The sequence below is a fragment of the Corapipo altera genome, unplaced genomic scaffold (genome assembly GCF_003945725.1).
Source record: "Corapipo altera isolate COAL_440 unplaced genomic scaffold, ASM394572v1 268, whole genome shotgun sequence".
NCBI classification, from domain to species: Eukaryota; Metazoa; Chordata; class Aves; order Passeriformes; family Pipridae; genus Corapipo; species Corapipo altera.
This window is the reverse complement of record NW_020884901.1, coordinates 8027607-8052770: the sequence shown is the minus strand read 5'-3', so window position 1 is coordinate 8052770 and position 25164 is coordinate 8027607. Positions and strand designations below refer to the sequence as shown.

Genomic DNA, 25164 nt, shown 5'->3' with positions numbered 1-25164 from the left:
ATCAGGATTTTGTCTTTTTTTCTGGGTAGGAAACATCCCTGGGGGGGTCTCCCATCCCTGGCAAGGCAGTTCTTGTGAGGTGCTGCTTTGGTGGCATTTCCCTGCTGTGGTCACCAGACCTCTCCTCTCCTCTCCTCCATCACACCTGGTGCCATTGCTCCTCTCCTGGAAACTGCAGGCAGGAGGCATGAAAGCCCAGGCAGAGACCCCAGTTCAGCTGTCAGAATTGTGATTTTCAGGAGTTTCCATCCTCCTAATCCCCCAGTAACTCCCATGTTCCTACAGAAGACAAGCCCCACTGGCTGCCCACAGCTCCCCGGTCTTTATGCCCCACATTGTGCAGCACCTTGTGCTCTCTAGTCAGCGTAGCAAAAAGATTTCCCTTTCCTTTGTTTGGTTAAGTCTTGCCACAAACTCACTCTTATGGCTTCAAAATTGCTTCTGGTGGGGAGATTTTGGGTTTACCACCCTCCAGAAGTGTGCACACCGAGGTGTTTGACACCTAGGGGGGGACCAGGCCTACCCCTGGTCATCACACCATCACCTGCCCTTGCTTCCACGGAAAGCCATCCTCCAAGCTTCACCCTTCACTGCCCCAAACAAGCCCCAGAGAGACATAGCCCACTCCAGCTCTTCTCTTTGTCTTGCTCTCTCCTGCTGTCCGCTTCCCCAACGAGAAATGATGAAGATAAATCTTCAGCAGCAGAACAAATGCAACTGCTCTTTACAACTCCAGTTGTGTTTTTGTTTTTTTTTTTTTTCTTTTTCCTTTTCATAAGGGGAAAAAAGGGTTTCCTCGTCTCTTTTCGTTGTGAATTAATGCAGCTTTCTCTTTCCCCGGCTCGGCCGCCTTTCCCCTGCCCTGCATTCTGTCATTAAGCACAATCTCTGTCAGCTTGCTTCGGGTGAAATTAATGAATTTCTCACAGAACTGTTAATCATAGAAGCTTTGGTCCGTGACATGTGTTATAATTCAATGGGTTTTTAACCTTCGCCCCATTTTGGTAATTGGCAAACGGCATCATTTGGCTTTTATTAAAGTGGAAGGCGATGCGTTTTCTTTGTTTGCCTGGACAGACTCTGGCAGGGAGACCTGTGGGGCTGCAAACGCCCAGGGACACGGTCCCACTTCCAAGCTGGCAGGGTGACGGGGCTTTGAGAGCTTTATCAGTTCAATATGGATTCCCCCAGGCAGGAATAACTCACACGACGGGGGGCAGGCAGGCTGGGGGCAGAGCTGGTCCCCGAGGAGAATTTACCCTGACACTGGTGGGGACAGCGGTGAGGACTTGCTGGCTCGTCCTTCTCCTTCCCCACAGCTTACCTGGGGTTGGAGGAAGTATTTTCTGTAAATCTCTGGGTTTAGCTGCATTCTGACTCTCTCAGTTTGAAGGAGGGGTTGCTGTCAGAAGAACCATAGGTGATACCATCCTCGTGGTCACTCTCATGGACCAGATTTGAAGGCAAACACCTCTTTAGGAAAAGGCTTGATCCTTCTTCCAGTGGCACAGGTTCACCAGTTCCCATCCAGCCCTCAGGATTTGGGAATACTTTCTTTGAGATTTTGTATTAATACAAGAGGTGACGTCTTTTAGCTGAAGACTGAAGAAAACAAATTCATTGCCACCTCTGCAGTTCATACTTGTTTTTTGTGTCTACAGCAAAGAATGGGGCTAGCAACATCTGCTTTTCAAAATACTGCATGTATGTTTGTTTTAAAGAGAAAGAACCCTTTCTTGCCTTTAGAAGAACCTCTAGAGAGGAGAATACAAACCCACTGTAAGGATAAATGTGTTGGAAAACCCCTCAGAAGGCTACAGTGTGTGAGCTGAATGTGTGGTGGCTTAGAACAAAACCAAATTGCAGTTCAGATCTCCAGCCCAGCCTGTCCCAGAGTGTCAAAAAGGGAGTTTTTCCCATATACAAGAGATAATGGTGTGGCTCTTCTCAAGAGCTTTTATGCTCACCTGTCGTATCTATGTCAGAGCTCTCATGAAGGAAACAAATAATTAAGGCACCACGTTAAGATAATTTCTTGGAAAAGTACTTGACCTCGGGGTTAGGAAAAGAAAGTTTGGCTGCTGTAAGCTTCTTGAAAGAGGAAGTCCTGGATTGGTTTTATGTGAGGAAGGAAGAGCTCCACTTAATTGTTATAATTTTCTATAAACATGTTAAAATACAAATGTTTCTAGGATTGTGTCACTAAGGCCTCAATTTAGCCAAGCCCTCAGCTATTTGCTTACATCCCCCTGTAGTCAAATCTATCAGTGGGACTTAACTGTGCTTTTGAAGTTAAGCACATATTTAAGTGCCTTGCTGAACTGGGGCCAATACTGGCACAAAGAAATACAGATTTAGAGCCTAATGACTGAGCTCGTTTAGATTAGGGATGGGCAGAATGGATTTGAATAAAGCAAGAACTGGCTCAGAACTTCAGCCTACATGTGAAGCTAACTCAATTCAGGGCTTTTTACTTCATTGAAACAGTCTGCCTTGATCTGTTTCTAACATGCAATGGAATGTGTGCAAGAAATCCACTGCTCCTTGCACCTGCCTCGGTGTGAAGATGTTGTTTTAGGAAATTGTACACTGCCAGGGGAAGGGAAGGAACAAGTGAATCCTGAAGTGGACCTAGTAAAATAAACACTTGTCAGGGAATATCCCAGACACTAACACTTGTTCAAGTAGATCATTAGAGTGGTCCTTGGGTCCCTTGTGTAGCTTTGGTCCAGATCAGCTCATGCTCTGGATAAGGAATTTGGGGAGTTAGGGTAGACCTGGGATGACTTGAAATAGGCAGTTTTGATGAAGTCACACAATATGGATTGCAGGAAAACAGGATAAACTCTCCTATGCCAGGAATCAACATGAGTTAAAGCCTAAGAGATTTCCTTCTCAGATGCTCTTATATTGTTTCTTTCCCGAGGAATGCACAGTTTCTGGAACATGTGATGATTGACCACTGTTAAATGGCAGAACCCATGCAAGAGCTTCTGTAATCCACAAATGGATGTGATGGGTTCTTTGTCTAAACTTCCTACTTGGAGATATTCATTTCTCCTTCTTAATTCTGCATTTGCAGAACTCAATTCAGGATCGTGACTTCAAAATTCATTGGGATTTATGGCTGACAGTAGCTGATACCAAATTGGAACCAGTAGCTAGAGAACCAGAAATATTTAAATTGGAAACATTTGGTGGCAGTGGTTGTTTTTTTACAAAAAGTGAATGGTTGTATTGTTTGTCACTGAAGTCATTCATATAGAGTTACAGACAGAGAGGGCTGCCCAGATGATCTGCTAACCAAGGCATAATCTGGAGCCTGGAGGGGGTGGCTAAAAATGTTCCCTGGCCATTTCAGGAGACCACAAGGGGACTTGTAAACAGAAAGAAGAACATCACAATAAGTGTTTCTTAATGCCTTTGTCTGTGGTGTTTCAGTTCTGTAGGACTTTTAAGCCCAGGCTTGCTCATCTGGTGTCCTGATCTGAACTCAAGAAACCGGATTCTTTTTCTCCTTTACATTGATGGAAATGAAAAGCGATGCCACTGACTGCGGTGATGTTTCTCCAGATTTCCCTCTGTGCAAATTGCAAAGGTTTCCTTAGGCTTATCCTTCCCTCTGAAGCCATTCAAGGCCAAATTCAGTGCTACATTAATTCACATAAGTATTAGATTAAATAAGTCTGTTATTATTTTATTTTTTCAACTTTAGTGGAAGATGGTTTTCAGATTTTGAGGGAGTTTTGCAATGGGGAGTCAAGGTTTGCCATATGTACTTTTGAGAAGAGTGGCTTGGCAATAGTGCTTGCTTTTTTCCTCAATGAGTCAACTTACTTGTTGCTGAAGCCCTGGCACAGGAGGAACTTTTATTGCAGCCTCACCATCCGAAAAATGGAGGGGAGCAAAGTGAGAGTTCACCTTCATGGATCAGTGGGACTGGGACATGGAGGGAGGGTTCAAGAACACGTCATTCATCTTTTAATGCTCTCCCTCAACATCCAACTTCAGATATTCTTTTTGAGGTCAATTGAGGACTTACTCAACTGGCAGTGCCATGAGGTTGGTAAGGTTTGTAATTCAGATTAGTAAATCTCGGGGAGCTGCTACTGAAACAGAGTAAAGTCTGTAGTTCACACTCCTGTGTTGGGCATTTGCAAAGCAATTGCACATGGCTGTTCTCCTCACCTCATTTCCCTTCAGTGAGGCCCACCTGGGCATGAGGATATGCTGCCCACTGGCTTTTATGGCATTTCCATCCACAGTCTTATTGATCAGTATGAAGTGATATCAAAGGCAGTTTAAATCTGTATGTCAGGCTGTGAGTTGCAGTGGCTGGAAAACATGTGAAACCCTTGGTCTGGTGGGTGGGGATCCTCCTTGAAGGCAGGATCACTCTGGGTAGGTCAGGTCTGGTGGAGGATTGTCCATTCTGCAGAAGAGATGAGCATCAGGGTTGTGGTGCTGATGGACAGGGCGCTGTTTGCTGCGTACAAAGGTGTGGAGTTGGCCAACACAGAGGTGGAATTCTCCTCCCTCAGTCCTGTAAGTGGCCATACTTTGTGCATCATGAGGAAATAAGATCTTTCTGAATGTAGAAATGGTTTATGGCTCATCACACACCCGGGAAGGGCCGGCACTGAACGAGCAACCTTAAATTACCAGCAGTGGGCACTTCCCATACAGCACTAGTCTGGGACAGAGAAATGAGTTGTGGAGGTACATAATACTGTCATTTAATCTGATCTAGAGCTCAGTAGAGACATGTGCAGATGTGCTTCTCTATCAGTAACATGGGGATAACAATACCAGCCCAGGTGTCTCGCAGGGGTGTCATGAAAATTAATTAGATAATGTCTGCACAGTGTTTTGAACACAGCAAAACACCATGTACGTGCTAAGTCAGGGCTTACTAGGCTGGACAGGGGTTTGGTGGTTGTTAACCCTTTTTTCTAGGGCACAGGAACAGCTTACTTGAAAACCATTTTAAAATATGTGTATTGATTCTTTACTTTCCCTTCTTTCTATATCTTTCTGTATTTCAGGTTCTTCCCTACCCACATGGATGGTGAAATAAGTCAATGTTTCCCCTCCTCAGAACTAATTTATTTAAATTAAATTCATTTTAATTTTCAGCCAAAATAAATCACTTTGTAGGAGTCCTTAACCCCAGAAATTTTGTCTGTAATCCAGAAAAAGTCTTTGCACATAAAATCATCAAATTGTTTGGGTTGGAAGGGTCCTTTAAAACCCATCTAATCCAACCCCTCTGCAGTGAGCAGGGTCATCTTCAACTAGATCTGGTTGCTCAGAGCCCTGTCCAACCTGGCCTTGAATGTTTTTAGGGATGGAGCATCCACAGTTTCTTTGGACAACCTGTGTCAGTGTTTTACAAGTCTCATTGTAAAAGAATTTCTTCCTTCTATCTAGTTTAGTCTCCCCTCGTGCTCTAAGACTCTCAGCGTTTTCATTGCTGTTTAGTTGAGGGACTGCCCCATACTGACATCTGAACATGTACTATAATGTTTGACTCAGGTCATCAGAGGTGGTGAAAGATTTTGTGTCAACCAGCCATCTCTATGTACGTAAAAATAAAACAAAAATCCCTTTTAACGAGTTGTGCTAAGTGTTACAATAATTTTCTGGAGGGAGAACAGACAGTTTCCATCCAGGGAAACATTTTATGGATGGCAGGACAGCAACTGGAGAGATCTGAAATGACAGCATGCTGCTGAGCTTGATAAGAGCTTATCAACACAGCTACACAGCTGATGTTTTGGTGTTCCTCGTGAAGTGGAATAAAATGAATGTGATGATTTCAACCGAGTTTCTCAAAGATAAGAGTGTCTATCGCAGAAACCCCTCCTCACACATACACACAGGCACTTATCACCACCAATATCAGGCACTCCTGAATTCAGCAGATTTAAAAGTGGATGGGGCATAAGGACTGCTCCTGGAGGGAGAGTGCTTTCACGGGATGGACGGATGGATGGTTGGCTGATGGTACAGGAGTAGGAAGGTCATAGTGCGGATGAATACTGTAGAACACAAAGTAATTCTGCAGAATTGGCAGGCTCTTCCTTTTTGCCACAAGACCTGTAATTTGCCTTCACTGTCCTCCCTGTTGCCACTACCCCTGTCCTTCAGAAGGCGTAACAAGAGGGTGTGGAGCCCTTTGCCGGGCTGGGTTTGGCGCGTTCTCCGAGTGACGAGTCTGTCAGTCAGACACACTTGCTCTTGTGGGAGGAATTGAATGAATTCACTAAAAATACCACTTCTTGTCCCCCTCCTAGCTGTGTCCACTACTCCTGTGAAGCCACGGACTGCCAGAAGCTGGAGATCGAGCACGCAGTGCTGAACTGCTCCGGCGGCTGGTACAACGGGGCCCAGTGCAACGTGAGCTGCAGGACCGGCCACATCCTGCATGTCCAGAGGGATGATGATCTCATCAAGAGCCAGGTTTGTTCTGCTGGGGCTTTTTATGACAAGGGATGAGCTAACACATGTGGAGAAATTGAGAAATAACCCAGCCTAAACCCCGAAGTCTCAGCTCAGCCTTGTGACAAGGTCGTATCCAAATACTTCTCATCAGTAACAGGAGCCCTCTGACTCTGTAGGAAGAGATACTGACAATGAACAAAGCTCAGATGTTCCCCAACTTTAGAAATTTTTAACCCACAAAGTTTAAATGTGTGTTCAGTCCTTCTTTGATCTAACTGGCTCTACTCAGCCAAACAGTGTTTCTCGGGGCTGGTGTTTTGGGAGTGGGGTGTTTGTGTTTTTGCACAACCAATTTCTGGGCAAAATACCTCATTTTTCAGTCCTGGGATTGAGGCTAACAGTGTCTTAACTCCTTTGCAGTTTTTCAGTCCATCTGCTTCCAACCACACGCTGATGTGTACGGTATGGAGGGGATGGAAAAAAGCACCCAAACCTTTTTGCTTCCACACAAATCACCAAAAACCTTCCCTGGTGTGGGGCAGGTGGTGCTCCTCATCCTCTTTATTAATGCATAGAGTATGTCCTACAAAAGCAGCATGCAGTGAGGGGCTATTGAGGAATACTATAAAAGTATTTAAACATTAAAAAAATGAAGGTACTTCAGGCTGGGGAAGGTGGATGAGGTGCATGTGCTACATGGCCCAGCCTTGGCATGTCCCTGAGAGCAGGGTGCTCGGGATAGGTGGGTGCAGACACCCCAGTTTGTGCTCTCCCCTCTAATGCTGCTCCAGATCCTGCGAGTGTGATGTGGGGGTGGTTTCCCCCATCAGCACCTTCTCACAAGTTGTGGGGGCAGCACACACATCTGGGGCAGCACACACATCTGGGGCAGCACACACATCTGGGGCCAGGGGAGCCGGGGCAGCCACACTCAGCAGCCTGTCTGTATTTGTGAAATACTGTGTTCTTCATAAGCTCGCAGAGGGGGGAGACAGAGTGGAGGGGAATGAGTCAGCCCTTTCAACTCAATTACAAAACAAATACAGGACCCCGCGAGCTGGGCCTCTTCCATCCTAATTGGCATCAGCACCAGAACCCCAGCTCCAGCTGAGCATTTTTACAGTGCAGAAAACAAGTTCTCAAACCAGCCTGAATGGAAGGGATCTGTACATGGGGTCCATGGGGCACACAGGGGTCCCAAACCAAATAAAACAGCCTAAACACGCTTCACCAGCACCGTGTTATTTAAAGACAGGAATTACCTTTTGGCGAGGCTCGGCCGACTGTGTATGGTTTTGCCCCGAGAAGTTTGGTTTCAGAGTCTTGATCAGACTCATATGACAGGAGGGGAGGATTTTAGCACCCCTAGCTAACGTGATTCACTGCCTATTACAACACACTTCCTCTCACCCTGGTCTGCTGTTGCACTTCCTCGTCTTTTTTCCACCAGTAAAACCCCCTGAGGCCAATGGCTTTGTTTTGCTCAGTGCTGTGCATTCACTGTTCAAATGAGGGAAGGAGTGGAGCATCCTAAAGATACTCATGATCAGCTAAGCACATTAAACATGTGCTTTATAAGTTTATTTGTGCTCATCAGGGATCTGTTGAAAAGGAACAGACAGTTTCTTTCACTATCATCTTGTTTTATTTCTTTGTGTCAGGTGCTTCAAGACAGAACTTGTGGAATGTGTAGGCAAGATGTGAACTATAGAATCCATGGTTTGGATTTCTCATGTCAAATTGCACTGTGCTCCTTCCACAATTGCTTCTCAACTTCAGCTCCTCTTCCAGTCACAGGCATTTTGGGGTGAGAAAGGGCTTGTGGCTTGTTGTCCATAATCAGAGGGACTTGCTGCCATGATTGATGAACCCTCCACAAAGCTGTTGGTTGCTTCACCTTTGTCATCTAGTTGGATATTTTGCCTGTTTGACTGATTTGAGGATCTGGAGATTTTTTTTTTTCCTCATTTAACTGTCAGTGTGTGGGGCTGCATGAGGAAGAGGAGGAGGGAAAGTAGCTTTACACACGTTGGTGTTTCACACTCTTGGGTAGGAAGGAGGCTGGGGTGAGGTGCAATGTCTCAAAGAGCAGACTGAACACCAGTGGCCCATGACCACTGCATGCTGATGAAGATGATTCACAGACCAGTGAAAACACCTTGGTTTAGCATCTGAACCACATTTGTCTTCCGTATTTCAATGAAAGACAGGAAAAAAAAAAGGGTGAAGAGAGAATTAAAAGCAAAATTTTCAAAAGCACCTCAGAAATGCAGGGGCACAAGTCACATTTCAAATCAATCTTTTACATCTAAGGGGGCTTTGAAAATTTTCTTAAAAGTTTCTGCACTTTCTGGCCTCTGTGTCTTCTGAAGCCACCATTTTAATCAGTCTTAGGGCAAAACATTCATTCATTCCCCCTGTGAGAAACTCCCATTCCCAAATTCTGTTAAACTCCATAAAATCACCAAACCCTAAAACCCTTCAGCACTCTGTGCAGCAGAAACTGTTTGCTGCTTGAAAATAAAAAGAAAGCTGAGCTGTTTACAGACTCTTGGGCTCTCCCTCATGGAGAGCCCTCTCTCATCTTCATTTAGAGACTTCAGCAACAACAACAAAGGGCTTTGCACAGTGATGGAGCAAAATCCTTCATGTATCTTTCTCACAAAGAAGATCTCAGGATGTTTTCATTCCCCCTCCTCAATTTCTTCCCACCCCCCACCCTGACAACTCCATCGCTCTTTCTTCTCTTCTCTCTCTTTCCCCCTTTTGTTTTTCACTGCTTTCCTCCCCCTTGTCCTTCACTGAAAGACCCACTCATTCAGTTGCTTGTTGTCATCTCTCCTTGAAGCCACCACCACTGCTGCTCTGGTCAAGAGGTGTTATTTAAAACCCAGCAGCTCCCTAATGTTGTGCAAAGGCATCATCAATCATGCCAGGAAAAGAAAGCACGGCTCATGTGGGTTCAATTAGAGGCACAGTAGTGGGCAGAAGTGGAAGAATACTTAGAGGGGAGGGCACAGCTGTTCATTTTTAAGGAGAGGAAACTTCACACGTGAAGCATCGCTTGAAGAAGGAGCCGACTGGAATCTTGGGCAGCAGGAAGGAGACATGAATTCTCCCAGGCTGTTGCAAGTCCCAAGGAACAAATCTCTCTGGCACCAGATTTCTTTAAGTTTGCATCCTCTTCACTGTACTGCACGCTGTATCTTTGGAGGCCCTATTTTTCCCCCCCTCTTTTCGCCTTGCCCACCCTCCTTCCTTGTGTAAGCCTCTTTTGGAAGGCAGGACATGAAGGGAAGCAGTTGCTGTGATGCCAGTCAAAGCAGCACAAAGTGCCCAAAGTGACAGCTAATAAACCAGACGAGAAAGCCAAGTGCTTTGTATGGACTGCTGTGAGCTGGGTGACCTTGTCAGATCAGACAGGCGAAACAGGCACGCGCCTGCTCAGCTCCAGGTGGGAGATCCACAAAGGCAGAGGCAGATGCTGCCACTAAGACCCAGTGCTGGATCCAAAGGCAGCACTGCTGAGGCTGAGTCCGCTGGAAATATCCCTGAGGTGTGTCATGGAGCTGGGGAGAGGTGGGCTCCTGCTCAGCCTCTGGGGGTCCTGCCCTGGGCCCTGCAGTGATCCCACCCTCAGGTGCGGCACCGCAGCAGAGGGAAGCTGAGAGCTGGTGGGTGACACCTGCAAGAATTTCTGTGGCAGGTTTGTCCTCTGTGCTTCCAATCAAAGCCACCAGTCTTTCTCTCCATCGCAGGGAACATTCTCTGTTATGTTCTGCTGCTGAATTCCATGTGCTCCCATTGCTTGAAGTGATGACATGATAGACATGCTCTAAAATGTCCCATTATTATGTCTGACCTTGAAAACCTCAGCTTCCATCATACAAAGTGTGGAACAAATTAACTGGGAAAAAGCTGAGAAGCCAGGGTCTTACCCACGTGGGCACAGCTTCTCTGCATGGGAATGGTCTTCCCAATGTGCCAGGAACAGGAAAAGCCATATGGGTCTGGAAGGACTCTTTACAGATTAGGTCAGTGCTTTTGTAGAGAAAGTACTGCTGGGAAAAAGCCAGAGATGAAAATGTGGAGGCAGTAATTGTTATCTTTTTCATATCAAGGTCTAGAACATGGGGACAAATAAAGGAAAGGGGATAGTTAGGGATCCCTTCCAAGGAGAGGGGATCCCAGGCACATCACATTCCCAGCAGGCTCTAATGTCCTGCAGCTTTCTGCTAACAAAGGCCATGGCCACAGCTGAAACACTCTCACAAGTGTTAACTCAGGCAAAACATTACTTTTTGTTAGATGTGACTGTCGTGCACAGATATTGCCTCTCTTTAAATATTTGGATTATATTCCTGCTTCTGAGTTTGCACTGTTTATTTGGTGGTATGTAGAGGTACATTTGATGTGCAACCCTGTCATTAGAGAAACTCCTTTGTGCAGCCACTATCAGGTCGTAGGAACAATAATTTACACCACCACTAAACATTTAATTCTTGGAGTTGAACCTCTTATCATAGAGTTTCCCTATGTTCAGCATGGATCCAGCATCCAGCAAGATACTATGCAAGGCCTATGTCTTTTCCATAACATTTGGATAGCCTCTGACATCATTAGCTTGAGTTTATTGACATCAGTAGCTTGGGTTTATGTTTTAGAGTTCCAGCAGCCACAGTGCTGCTGTGTTATTTGGGAAAGGAGGCTTTTTTAAATGCTGGAGCAACTCATCCTGGAGAGCAAGTGTGTCTGTATGGTTTTCAAGACATGGGAATACACTCTATCATCCCTTCTCCTGTGGCCACCACACTGTGACTTCCTGGAAGCACAGGGGTATTCAAGGAATCAACTGCCTACATTTTATATACAGTTTTTAACTTTATCAAATATTCTGATAAGCAGCAAAGGCAGAATTAAAAGCCACTTGGGAATGAGAACGAAGAGAGTCACTTCACCTGAGCGCTCCGAGAATCCCAGAATGCGCTACTCTAAACTTGTAGAAAAGACATTTTTTTCCATCAGCAGTGTTCCCTGTTTAAATAAACTCCACGGCCTAGAAAAGGGGTTTTGTGCCCACTTGGGAAGTGTCCAGTTTCTCAGCTCTGGGACTGCTTTTTCCATTCTGTATGCAACCATATATCAAAGGGAGACAGGTCTGAACTTCTGTTGAAACCATTAGGGTGTTTTTGCAAAAAGGGAATCCAGGTCCCTTTGATGTGTGTTAGAAACATTCCCCTTCCTTTTATAAACCCAGATCAATGGTCGGCGGTGCAAATCTCCTGTGAGCATACCAGCCCTGAATAAAATATTCCCTGGAGGCAGAGGAGTGCTGCTGTATGGCTTGGTCAGATTCCTCGGCAGCATCTTCCCCCTGGCGTGTTTGGGTTTCTCACATTTCTAAACTTCTGTCCCTCTCTTTATTCTGGTGTGGAGGGAAGAGTTAGATTCTTCACTTCCAGTTTTTAACAATTTTCCATTTTTAATTAGAAAGTGGATATGTTGTTTACTCATACTCTTTGCCAACATCTGTTTATTCTTCAGTCATCCAGTAAATTTATCGTCTTAGCTTTGGATGGGTGGCTCCTTTACCTCCCCCCTTTTTCCTTCTTTGCCCCTAGCATATCAGGATTTCAGTCTGCTGTACTGTTTGGATTATTCCTCAGATCCACAGAAGTGTAGCTGTGACAGCAGAGTGACTTTGGGGAAGTCAGAGCACGGGCATTGACTCTCAAGTGCCAAGTGCCAGTTATGGGCAGGATGCTTCTGGGTCTGTTGATGGCAAACTCCTCCTGGAAAAGGTCTGTCTCTCAGGATTGCATGTCCATGGGCCCTGATTTGGTGTGGAGCCTTGGGGCACCCTGACAGAGAAGCCATAAGAGCAGCTGTCAGTATCTGCACACAACACTGACGTGGCCCAAGGCTCTTCCCCTGGCACCCCCATCCAAGGGTGACTGACACCTCTCAGGAGAGCCTCGCACAGGAGTCCCAAATGATTTCATGTCAGGTTGGCTTTTACTTCAAACCCAAGAGTGAGTTTGACTCAGAAGCACGTGGGGATCCCTTTGGAGTGGCTGTGTCACCGCAGGGGTGACAGGGATGGGGGACAGCTGTCAGCTCCAACAGCTCAGGCTTGTGTGCTCCTTCCCAAACATAGGGCAGCACAGCATGTGCCCTGCTTGTCTCAGGAGGCCATGCAGACAAGAGTTTGGATTATTTGCAGTGCTCTGCTCTTCATATGGAAGCGCTGTGGTGTCTCACCACAGAGGTGACTGGTTCTCTGACACTGTTCTTGTGGCACTTTGGTGAGTTTAGGAGCTGCTGCCCTGTCCAAAAGATGATGGTAGAGGCCAGGCATGGTTTTGCCTAACTTGTGAGCCAAAGTAATGGCTGTTGCTAGGCTTGAAATGGTTTTTATCTCTCCCTTGCTGGCCACGGTGGCTGTAGGCGTGTATCTTTTTCCAGATGGAGTCCAGCATCACCATGACTTGCGTGGATGGGAAGTGGAACAAGCAGGTGACCTGTGAGCCTGTGGACTGTGGTGTCCCAGACCAGTACCACGTCTACCCAGCCACCTTCAACTGCAGTGAGGGGACCACCTTTGGCAAGAAATGCTCCTTCACTTGCCGACCTCCTGCTCTTCTGAAAGGTACCAGAGGGTGTCTGCGCAGTGACCTGGGGAGAGCTGCACAGCTAACACACACTGCTCCCAGTAATATATGTTACTGTTGCTGTTGTTTTAGAATTATTCATGATATTTTAAGTATGAAGAATTATGAGACTCTGTGGAAGGTTTATTTATATTAGAAGTTAAGTTCCTTTGCATCTCTCTATTACCTTCCTTTGACCTTTCCTTGATCGCGGCTGGCCAGGCAGTAATGACAGTGAATATTGCTTCCATACAACCAAAACATGGAAAAGTCATGGGGATAAATCTGATTGAACTCTCTCATCTTCTTTCCCATGCCTTCTCTGTTTTCTATGTCTGTCTCTCTTCTATGCCTCCTCCATGTATTTGGAAAGGCAGGAGAAGACTGAAAAGCCCCATGTCCCAGTGGCGCAGATCCCCATCGCTGTTTTTCCTAATCCACCATCACCTCACTCCTTTTCCACACTTATCTTGCTCTACCTCTGACCTTTTTCTCCTCTACTTGTTTGGGAGTATTTACTTTTCTCTTCTCTTTTTTCTTTTTTTTTTTTTCCTAGAAATAACACACTCTGCTGCCTTCTTTCATTTTCTCTCCTTCGTCTTCTTCCCTGCTGCTTTTCTGCTAACATTCCCATCCTCTTCTCAGCACCATCAACTCTTCTGCTCAGTGGCACATCACCCTTTCTGGTCTGATCCTCAGGAAACAAGAAAAGATACCACTGTTAATTTGAGGGAACATTAGTCCCAAATTAACTTGTCATCTCACAGTGGAGTAATCTTAACTGCTGTTATCAACTCAGGTACAAACTCTGTAAAGGATTTTTTTTATTGTACCTGTAGTATTACCTTTTCTACTGGGACTCATTGCAAACCCCAGAAAAGGAAGGCATGGAAAGTATTCTTCATTTCAGTGAAAGGATATGTTGATTTCTTCATATATAACCAAATTGCTTAATTCTTTTTAACTCTGACAGAAGATAGTCACAAGCAGAAAATTAAGACTACTCAAAGGATAGTTAAGGGAAAGTTAGGACTACTTTTTACCAAAAAAAATCCCTTTTTGTGTTCATATACCAAGAGGGTCATCTTTAACAAAAGATGTTTTTTTCATTTAAAGTGCTTTAAGTTCTTTGAGCAGACAGTGGAAATAGTGATACTCATCATGACCAACAAGAGCTGATGACTCAGGCAAGGGTAGCTGGAGGGGTGATAACCAACCCCCAGCTCAGGGGGTGCAGCTCTGGTGTGCAACATCACTTCACTTCTGTCCAGAAACGCCGAGAGCTGTGAGGTAAAGGCACCACTTGGTGTCCAGCCATCAGTGATGACTAATAGATGTTGCCACTAAGCTTCTGGAGAGTGACTCATGCCTAATTCAATCACTGACGTCATGACAGCCACTGTTGGTAATGTCACAGCTTATCGCTTTGCAGTGGCAACTATGATATCACCAGGCTGGTCTGCAGAGCTGCTGCATGACTCAGAGCAGAGGAACATGCTGGTGCTCCAGAAAAGAGCTCCCTTCTGCACAAAATACCTCTGCAATCATCTGCAGTTGGGGAGGGGAGAGACAAAGCCAGGGCTGATTTAATGCGGCTTCTCTTATCTTTGAGGGCAGGGCAGGAGGGCTCCTCCACATACCTTCCTGAGCCCTCCAGAGCCTTTTGTTTTCTTCTTCTTTGAATTCCAGCCTCATGCCCCGGCTCTCTTCCTTCCCTTGCAGAGAGATGGCATTGCTCTGGGGTTAGCAGTTTGTCAGTATTATTTCGGATAACTCCCAAGTTGGCTCACTGTTGAAAATATGCCTTGTGGGTTGAGAAGAGTTCCTGCAGCAATGCTCAGGGATTTCAATGGAGTATTAGGGATTTTTGAAGGGTTAGTGGCTCATAGCTGTGCTTTGTTTCTTAGGAAAAGCTTATTCCTTTTCAACGTATGGTATAAAATAACAAAGAATGTAAAATACACTGAGACTGGGCTACTTTTAGCTTAACCTTCTGAAGTCAAGTAGGTCATAGCAGAGGCAAATAGATCTATTGTACCTTTTACCTTTGAGGTGTTGGCCAAGAAAGCTCCCTGAGGAAAATGAGTCTCTAATGAGTATTATGAATCGTATTTATCACAGTAGTCCCCGAGGACTAAGAGTCCCCAGCTGAGAATGGCTCCTCATTGTGTTGGAGTAGTGACTCTAATACTAACAGATGCTGCTCCAAAAGGCTCCAAATTGAAATAAAAGGGACAGCTTTAGGGAAGAGATATAACACAGAAGCAGAATGAAGAATGTGATGGCACCAAACCCTCTGTTAAAGCGATGGCTTTGGAGAGGAGGGGGTTGATGTATGAAACAAGCTTCCTTTCAGAGAGGAACAAAATAAGGAAGAGAAATACAAAAGATGACAAAGCCCGTGTGGCTTCCCCTATGCTATAGCATTTCCTGAAATAAGCACTGCCTGCCTGTCATCTGAAAACAGTGCCCTTAATGATTTAACGCCATCATCTAGGAAGAGAAAGCACATAGGACATACACAGTTGAATTTGTCAAACCGGCTGAGGTGGCTTTTGATACATGACGGGCATAACGACATTTCAAAAGAAAACAGTGCCTCTGAACGTTGTTAACTTTGCTTACTGTTCTTCTCAGGAAACAACAGCAACTTGACCTGCATGGAGGATGGGCTGTGGTCCTTTCCAGAGGCCCTGTGTGAGCTGATGTGCCGAGCACCCTCCGTCGTCCCTAATGCAGATCTCCAGACTTCTCGTTGCCGAGAAGACAAGCACAAAGTGGGCTCGTTTTGCAAGTACAAGTGCAAACCAGGTTACCATGTCCCTGGATCCTCCAGAAAATCGAGAAAGTACGTGAAAGATGAAAGCCTTGCAGTCAGTCTGATTCAGAAAGCCATGAGTTAAAACGACTTTGGGAAAGGGGTGGGCTGTTTATCACAGACTATATGTGCCTTAGGGAATAGCACGGAGCAATTCCTTCATGCAGATAGCTGTGCAGCTTCAACGGGATTTAGGCACCTAGCTCACTTAGGCTTCTTTGAAAATCCTGACCAGTGCACAGAAAACAGACCTTACCTTAGAAACACCCCTTTGATATGCAGCCTGGGGAGTCCCCTTTGAAACCCTGCAGGAAAGGGTTAGTGCTGTCATATACTTCTGACTCTGCACAAACCCACTTCAAACCAACCACAGCCCACAAACCTGGGAAGCCGAGTTTTTGGGCGGTGTGTCCGAGGCCAAAAGAGGAGTTGGGGCTGGGCAGCTCGATGTTGGCTTTGCAAATAATCGTTATTTTTGCTCAGAGACCTCATGACGCAGATTCACAACTTGTTCCCCGAGTGTTAAAAGCACAAGCACACCCATCCCCTGCAACCTGCTAGCACAGCTCAGAGCCTGGAGAGGCTCTCAGCTGACTCAGCCACTCACTAAAGGGTCTTTTTTTTTTTTCTGCACAAAAAGGCGAGCCTTCAAGATCCAGTGCACACAGGATGGCACGTGGCTGCCAGGTGCTTGTGTGCCCGTTACCTGTGACCCGCCACCTTCCAAGTTCCACGGGCTCTACCAGTGCTCCAACGGCTTCCAGTTCAACAGCGAGTGCCGGATCAAGTGTGAGGATGATGACAGTCAGTCGGTGAGTCTCTCTCATCCAAATTAGCTCAGCTCAAAAATGTTCCCTGAGGATCCTGACCTTGGAGGGGCCAAGTGCAACTGAGCTCTTCTGAGAACAGAGACACAGAGATGGAGAAGGGAAAAATAGAGTAGAGGGAGAGTGTGAAGAGTCTGGAAATATTATTTTTATGACAGTTGTAACAGTATTAACTACTACCTGTAGAGGACCAGCAGTGACTGACTTAATGTTTCTGGACAATAAGTGGCTAAAAAATCTGCCTCAGTGGCTCTATGACCTGGCTAGAAAGTAAGGAACAATGAATGAAAGTAAGTAATGTGTGAGTTATCCAAACTTATCCCATTTGCTCATTCTGTTTTACCTTGCTTTTCCCTCCAATTCTTCTTATTATATTTCTGTGTGCCATATGATAATTTAATTCTATAGTGATTACAACTATTCAGGTGAACTATCTCTAAACTTCCATGTTTTTGTGGCTGTGAAGGTGTCATTTGGCATCAAGGGTCAGATCCTCATCTGGCACAAATCAGCATGTTGCCTTTGACATCCTAGGAGCTGTGTTCACTGACACAAGAAGGTCTGGCCTTTACTATCTTGTTTGAAATGCCTAGTTTGCCTCACCAGAGGTAATTATAGTTTGTGAGATAAGTAACTTCTCCCAGAAGTGCTGCTACTACTCCATACTCTTGGGAAGAGAAAGTGGGGATGTAGAAGCTGCAGCTACTACAGGCACTGCAGGGAGCATAGATGGTTTAATATCATTCCAGACTCTGAGGACATTTAAAAAGGGACCAATTATATGAAAGACAGCTCTGATACTTGCTCCATATGTTAAAAGCTCCTGCCTACCCCTCTTCCCAGCTAGGCTGGCCTGCCCTCTCCACGGGGACAACAGGCAGAGCCCCGGTGTTTCACTTCAGGGCATCTGGAAAAGGTTTCCTTGAATAAGTCTTACAGGGAGGTTATGAGCTGTGTGGAAGGAGAAGCTGCAGGTGTGGGTGCAGTTTGGGTGGGAGCTCTGGGACACAAATTGCTCAGACTGGTCAGGGTGCCTGGTGTCCCATCGCTGGGTGCCATCGCTGCCAGTGCAGAGAAACCAGGGCCTCCAGGGCAATCACAACGGGCTTGTGTTTGCTTTTAAATGAGGTGGAGACAAAGAGCAGCAAGTAGTGGAGTCAGGGTTAGAGCAGTAATGAAGTGAGCTCTGGAAAGTGAGAGATCCAGCTATGTCTGCATTCACTGTGAGTGACTGTTCAGCTGCGAAAGCACCTTGGGCAAAGGAGCAGATAACATCTTGAGAGAGGGATTTGCAGAGAAAGGTATTTTCAGATATCCCAGAAAATAGGCTACAGAAGAAGAGGGGAGGACTCCTGGCACAAGCCAGAACCACTTGAGAGGTGTTAATTATTTAAGGATTAAACCCCACTAAGACTCTCTCAGCTATATAAGGTGATAATACACGTTGCATCCAAGCAAGAAGCCCAGCAGGGATTTTCACAAGAGATTTTGCAGGTCAGGGAATGATGGACAGTATGTTACTATAGCAATGGATATCCTGGGATCTCTGAGTATGTTGCAGAGACTATACAATAGTACCCTCAAGCACAGCCAGCTCCAGCAACATAAATCAGGTTTCATGGCTCACCTTTGAGAATCATGCTTGAACCCTGGCATGGAAATTGCAATGGAAGTGCATCACACTTGCTAAACCAGCAAATTGTGCTTAATTATCATTTAGCAATTTATTCCTGACTTTGTCACCATGCTGAAAGATCATTACTTGGCTGTACATCCAGCATCTCTTAATCACCAGGAACGTAATGGTCATTTAAGCAGGTACCTCCCCTGGCACTAGAGCAAGGGTCTTCCATTTCTGATTATTGTACACAAATCATATGAACAGTCAGATCTAAATTAATCAGTCTCTGCCAAACTGGCCCTTAGGTGAGAATCACCAAGCTGGATCACACCCTGAGTCCATCTGCTCCATTATCCTTTCATATGATTTTCTTATTACTTCTGGCAATGGCCAGATGTCTAGAGAAGGGGAAGCAGGTCCCACGCAGTAGTCTGCCACTAAGACCACTTTGCATCTCACTAAACATTGTGTTCATCAACAAAGCTGAGCAAAAAATAAAAAAAAAGGCATTAGGATATTAAAGACAAGACTAACACTGAAGGCTGTGACATCTTCCACGCCAGTACCAGGGGCGTGTGCAGGGCCCTGTGCCACAATGGGTGTGGGTCAGGGGGCAGAGCTCCTCAGAAAAGTTCAGCAGCCCTGCAGGGACCCCAGCATGGTCAGCACATCAAAGGACCCCCCAAAGATACCCAGCACAGCCTCCAAGAGCAGGGTGGGTAGATTGCAGGCAACGTGCCTGGCGTGTAAAACGGGTGAGGAGAAGCAGAGATCCTGCATGGTTCTCCCACCCAGCAAGGTCCCCACGGGAGGTTTGGAGCCCAGCCCCACCAGACATGCTCCTGTTGAATATCCCACATTACCCCATGGCAGTCGGGCTCGCAGATCCCACAGAACAGCTTGCACAGAAATCCCCAGTGCCGTGAGGATAGATCTGACAAAAGATTGCCTGTGCACTCCTTTGTTGTTTTTAAAGGGCATGATATTTCCCCTCGGACTTTGGTATTCATTCTTCAGTATCATACAGAGAATCTTTTCTATAAGAGAAATGTCATATTCTATGCCTTGCCCATTCCCACACCAGAGGAATTTTTTTCCCTCCTTCCCACCTGCCTCTGTGTGTGTCTGTCTCAACCTCTTCACTTGCTGTCACTCAAGGCAGACAAGCTCTAAAGAGCACGTTCTACCCTGCTAAGCATCCCTGCTCTTGTCCTGCTCTCCTTCCTCCCTCAGATGGCCATTGGGGATTCTCTCTTTTTCAAGACAAAGATGATGTAACTGGTTAAAGAGCGGGAAGAGGGAAAAGGTTGTCTGCATTCAACACCAACCTCTCCACAACAAGAAAGAAGGCAAACGGGGTGAAGGCACCTTTATTGCAACTGGAGTGGGGCTGTTGTAAGGTGGAGACCTTTCAAGGGACTTGTAGAGACCTTGCAAGGGGTTGTAAAGACCTTGCATTACACAGTAGAGGAGTGTTTCTCTGTGTTTATCTGCAGTGCAGCTGTTCCCCGTTTGTTTTTTTTATTTTTATTCTTTATAATAAAACTCCATTTTGCCCCCCAGGGCTGCCAGTCCCAACTGGGGGCTCTTCCACTTCCAGCAGAACTTTGCCCCCAGCTCAGCTCTGAGCTCTCAGCCTCTCCTTGGTGGTGTTTTTGTGACCATCCTCCTTGTCTCCTTCTCTCATTCCCAGGGCCGTGGAAGCAACGTGATTCACTGCAGGAAGGATGGCACGTGGAGTGGCTCCTTCCACCTGTGCAGGGAGATGCAGGGGCAGTGCACTCTGCCCACCCAGCTCAACAGCCACCTGAAGCTCCAGTGCGCCGGCGGCTACGGAATAGGTGTGTGATCCTCCCCCCCAGCACCTGGAGTACAGCTCTGAGGGAAGCAGGAGGCGAGGAAGAGGATGGGAATGACAGGGAGGGAGAAAGGAAGGAACCTGCAGTCCTTCAAGTCACCTTCTGTGGACCTGTTTGCCAGAGTGAGGGGCTGCTACGGGAGGCTTTTCAGGGAACTGCTTTTAGGAAACAGGAATCTTTGAGAGGCCAGGCAGGCATCGTGTAACATGCTCTGATTGCCTGCTCCTTGCAGCGCTTCCAGTTTCATTGTGTCCTTTCTTAGCCAGCTGGTTCTCAGGGGCAGCCAGCATGGCAGGCTGTGCCAGAGACACATCCAGCCTGCAAAATGCAGGGAGGGACTGTACCTCTGTTTGTGTTTATGCTTTTGTAATGTCCCACTCCTTCGACCACATGCACACACCCTCACTCCAGAGGCTGAAAGGCGAAGGAGGTGACAGAGGAACGCAGCACCAGGACAATTCAGGTCTCTCCAGAAAGAATATGAGGCAAGCTGAGCATCCCCTTTGGTATGACAGTTGTTTAGGAGCTATTGTAAGGTGCATTTTCCCCCTTTCTTCTGAGGTATCTGCTCACTCTGTAAAGGGTGATGACTTCACATGCTCAGCTTTGCTTTGTGGTACCCAGGCAGAGGGGAGGGACAGACACACTGAATTGTGGATGCTGTATTTTCAACCCTATATTGTGTTTTCAACCCTATATTGTGTTTTCAGCCCTATATTGTATTTTCAGCCCCAGTTTTTGGGGTCTCCTTGTTGTAAGGGCTGCAGTGGAAGCTGCACTGGCTGCGGCCCACACAGATCTGCGAGGCCCCTTCCTGCAGCCCCACTCCCAGCCCCTGCCATCCCCCCCTCCCTCTCTCCGTCTGTCCCTTTGAACTTGGAGAAATTTCCTCCTCGCGCGGCTCCCTCATTATATCGCAGCCATGCGAGGGACCACGAGCCTCCTTGTGTTCCCTCCCCGGGGAGGAGAACACGACCTGGATGAGATCAGCGCTCTGTAATGATGCCAATTACAGATCATATATCAAAACAATTCCGACCTGCTCCTCTCCGCGAGCGTACAGAGCGTGGCGGAGCGCGGGAGAGCGGGCGACTCTTAATGTGGCGAGGTGTTTTACCCTTGAGAGGAGGTTACCCCCAGGCCTAGCCAGGTTTTTGCAAGGAGGGAAGTCCCAGTTCTTGCTTGGGTGAGGAGCATCTCAGTGCTGGAAGCAGGAGGGTCTGTGGTCGCTCAGGCAGTGGGTGCCTGCCAGCTCTCACTCTTCTCCCAGTTGCTGCCAGCAGGTGTCAATTCCAGGTGCAAGGAGTGGTGGGCCTGATCCCAGGATGGGACTACACAGCATCACGGACATGAGGGATGCATGGGGCAGACCCTCCACAAGAGCATGACTCTCCCTGGAGAGCTCAGCAAGGGTACAGCAGCCTCTGGCTCATCCTCAGCAGATGGAGACACACCACACTCTTTGCAGGCTCACATTTTGGCATCAGATATTGGGGTTTTCCTCTCTTCTTTGCATTTTTGGAAGCCTGACTGATGGCCTTTTGAGAAGGTGCTCTCCTGCCACTCATCCACCACAGGGGTGATGTCAATGGGCCTCATCCAGCAGGTCTGTGGAGCCACTACCACACGCCCTGGGAAAGCAAAACTGCAAGTGCTCCCTGTCTTCCCGGCTCAACAGCCCAGGTCTGACTGCTCCCACTGACTCCTCCGTGTGGAGAATGTGAGAAGGCAGAAGCAGGTGGGGGAAATAATAGCATCCAGTCATGGTCACTATGAATCCCACACACCTTCGGTAATTCCTCAGACACCTAATCTGCCCTTCCAGGCTGAGGTGTGTGTTGAGCCAAAGGTTCAGCTCTCCAAACCAGTGCTGAGATTAATTCCTCCCCCAGCGCTGATTGGAGTGCAGAAATCCTAATGACATGTTTGCAGCAGCTGTGCCATTCAAGAGTGATTTTCCAGGGGGGAAATGGTAATGGTCCAACACACTAGGGCTTATGGTTGTGTCACCACAGGGCTCTGGGATATTGCTGCAGAGTATCCCAGCATGTTTTAATAAAGAAAGGACAGGGTTCCCACTGGGCATGACAGTTAATCAGAGAAAAAGCAGGTTTATGTGTGAACAAAGCCATCATTACCTCTCTGCATACTTCTTATCGACTGTGGGACTTAGGTGATAGTTCATCTCAACGATCATTAGGCTTGATCACCCTCTGAAAGATTATTATTGGAGGTCTGTAAACTTGGACTGATCAAACACTAGTTTTTTGTCATGTCATAGGCGAGATGAGTTCGACAGCCTCTACCTAATCAGTCCCATTGCTTGAAAGATTAGTTGAAATGGAAAAACCTTCACGTTTTCTTGATGATCCAAAAGTGCAAAACCTGACCCCCTTCCTGGAGTTAACAGGCAGAGAAATACCTAGATTTGCAGCTCGTACAGAAGGGCCCTGGAATATCTGCCACCCCCACGCACTCCTGCTGAGTGCAGGGTTGTACTCAGCACTTCACGTGTGGCTCAGAGATATGTGATAGTTATGGCCAACTGCTAATTGCAATTTAGGAGAAATGAGCTGTAATCCTGTCCTTCAGCTGGAAGGATGCTGGAAGGGTCAGGAGCTGGTTGCTTTATCATTTAGCTTTATCCTTTAGCTTTATCCTCCCCATGTTTTGTGCAGGCACAGAGTGTACCACCTCATGTCTGGATCACAGTCACGAGCCCATCCTCCTGCGCGTGAACGAGACCGTGCAAGACATCCAGCACTGGATGAACCCTCAGAGAGTGAAGGTCAGTGCCTGACAACTCCACTAACTGTATCCCTTGCTGAATGTTTATGAGCAGAGAGTGAACAGCGTTACCTGTGGTTCATTTGATGAGGGGGAAAATGGGGAATGCTGCCCTTTAGGAAGGAATTCCTGGTTTTCGTTGTGTCTTTTCATGTTGTTCTGGTAATGTGGTGGCTCTCTCTCTGAGTTGCTGTCTCTCTGTGTTTTCCCACTGAAAGTCAGTTCAAGGTAAAGGCCTCAGATCAGTTGGGTCTGATCTGAAAATGGGATTCATGACACAGGAAGATGGGACAGACAGTGAGAGAAAGGGCACTGGCCAGGTTTTATTTTCTTCCTCCTGTTCTGTGTTTTGCATTCATTGGGTGACAGGGGCTGGATTTTTTCTGCGCTGCTTTTGGATGACAAAAGAAGCTGATACAGAGGGTATTTCATTTCCCGACCCCGCAGAGCTGGCTGAGTGCTCCCCCCGCCCCTTCGCCCGCATGCAAGAGCTGCCTGCTCAGCACAGCCCCTTCCAGAGGTCACCACTTCTCCCTCCTGCCTGCTGCAAATGCACAGCCAGCATTAACTGCTCCCAGCACTCCGTCCTGAGCGTCCTCCAGCACACACCAGTGCCAGTGTGCCCTGCTGAGGACGTGCCCACCGGTGTGCACCTCGCACACATGCGCACCCTGCACCCAACAGCTTCTTGGTTTCATGCCCACACTTGGATACCAGTGGGAGACACTCACCCACCTCACCCTGAAAACCCTCACGTGCCTCCTGCCTGCAAATTCCTGTAACCAGGTGCTTGTCCCTTACACAGTACTTTTGCAGGTGTAAAGGTCTAACTGGACACACTCAAGCACCTGTTGGAAGATGCTGACACATCAGGTGTCACCAGGTTGCTGGTGGTGTTCGTGAACAAGCACTGCTGGCTTTTACATACTTGGCCCTGGCTTTGCAGGAGCTTGTTTTACACACTTGAACTCCATTACGGAGGAGAACAAGCAGCCAACACAGCCCCAGCGTGTCCTGAGCAGCTTTGACAGTCTATTTGCTTCTCTACATGACTAAATGTGCGCCCAGGGCTTGGGATTTTTGAAATCTGGCCTTGGCTGTGGGTAGAGAGCCGCTCCAAAAGTCTCCACCACTTTATGCTTTCCTATTTCACACAGAGCGAGAGAATAAATCCTGGAAAGGAGTGGGAAACTTAAATCCAGAGAATATGACAGGCTCATGGTGTCCTTCCCAGCTCCCCATTCGCTCCAGACTCTGAAATTCTATGACTGCCTAAGCTGAGGCTTTGCCAAGTTTCTGGCATGAAACATAAAGAAAACCCCTATCTCTGTGTGAGGGGCAATTTCTCACCGGCCCTTTCCCGAGTGCCAGACTTTAAAGTGGTTTGTAATTCATGGGGAAATAAAGTGACAGCTTCCCTCCCGTTCTCTCTGCACTCCTTCCCTTATTGATGCGGGTACGTGGAGGGAGCTGTAACGAGTTTTATACCTGCAGGTCTCTGGAGGGCTCATTAGGCAGCAGGGAAAACAGAGAGTAGTAAAGGGGGAGATGAGGGGAGTGAGGGGTGGAGGAGAAATTATGGTTTCCAAGAGCACAGTGGCAAATGAGACCCTTCTTTTGCCCTGATGGTGAGGATCTTGCAAGAGCTTTAGGCTGCGAGCAGATGCAAGTTTGACCCCACACTTTGTAACTAGAGGGCTTGAAAACTTGTGTTGGGAGATGGAGGGGAGCCTTTAGGAGACGAGCAGGATGATGCTGAGACATATCAGAGGGGATTTTTTTTGGTAGCTCTGCAGATAAGGGGATGTCACCCACAGGGAGTGGAGCCTTGTGGGGTCCCACTGGGGGAAACGCTGCTTCTGGTGGGACTGGGGAGACCCTGGAGAGATGGGACTGGGATGCCTTAGGGGGAGGTCCCCATGGCAATGTGCTATGTATCATTAATAATCTCTGTTTATGGTCAGTGACAGTTTGCTGTTGTGCCACACGAGCGAAGGGAGCAGCTGGTTGCATTTACACGGCAAGTCTTTGTACATCTCACAGCACTCGAATGACGCAAAGGAAACACTTTCAGCTGCTTAATTTGAGGCACAAGTAAAGTACAAATTAGGGCAGGATGGGAAATAGGTAAAGGCAGGACCCATCTGCGGCATTTACC

General features: G+C 47.0%; 1 protein-coding gene across 2 annotated transcripts in view; it reads left to right on the top strand.

Moving 5' to 3' along the window:
- Window positions 1-25164, top strand: part of PAPPA (pappalysin 1) — a 181555-nt gene that overhangs the window by 129821 nt on the left and 26570 nt on the right. For both annotated transcript variants that reach the window (XM_027650182.1, XM_027650181.1), the window contains exons 14-19: window positions 6297-6462; window positions 12910-13093; window positions 15732-15942; window positions 16553-16724; window positions 20054-20201; window positions 22898-23007. In XM_027650182.1, coding sequence (XP_027505983.1) covers window positions 6297-6462; window positions 12910-13093; window positions 15732-15942; window positions 16553-16724; window positions 20054-20201; window positions 22898-23007 — 991 coding nt within the window. The remainder of the gene's footprint in view (window positions 1-6296; window positions 6463-12909; window positions 13094-15731; window positions 15943-16552; window positions 16725-20053; window positions 20202-22897; window positions 23008-25164) is intronic.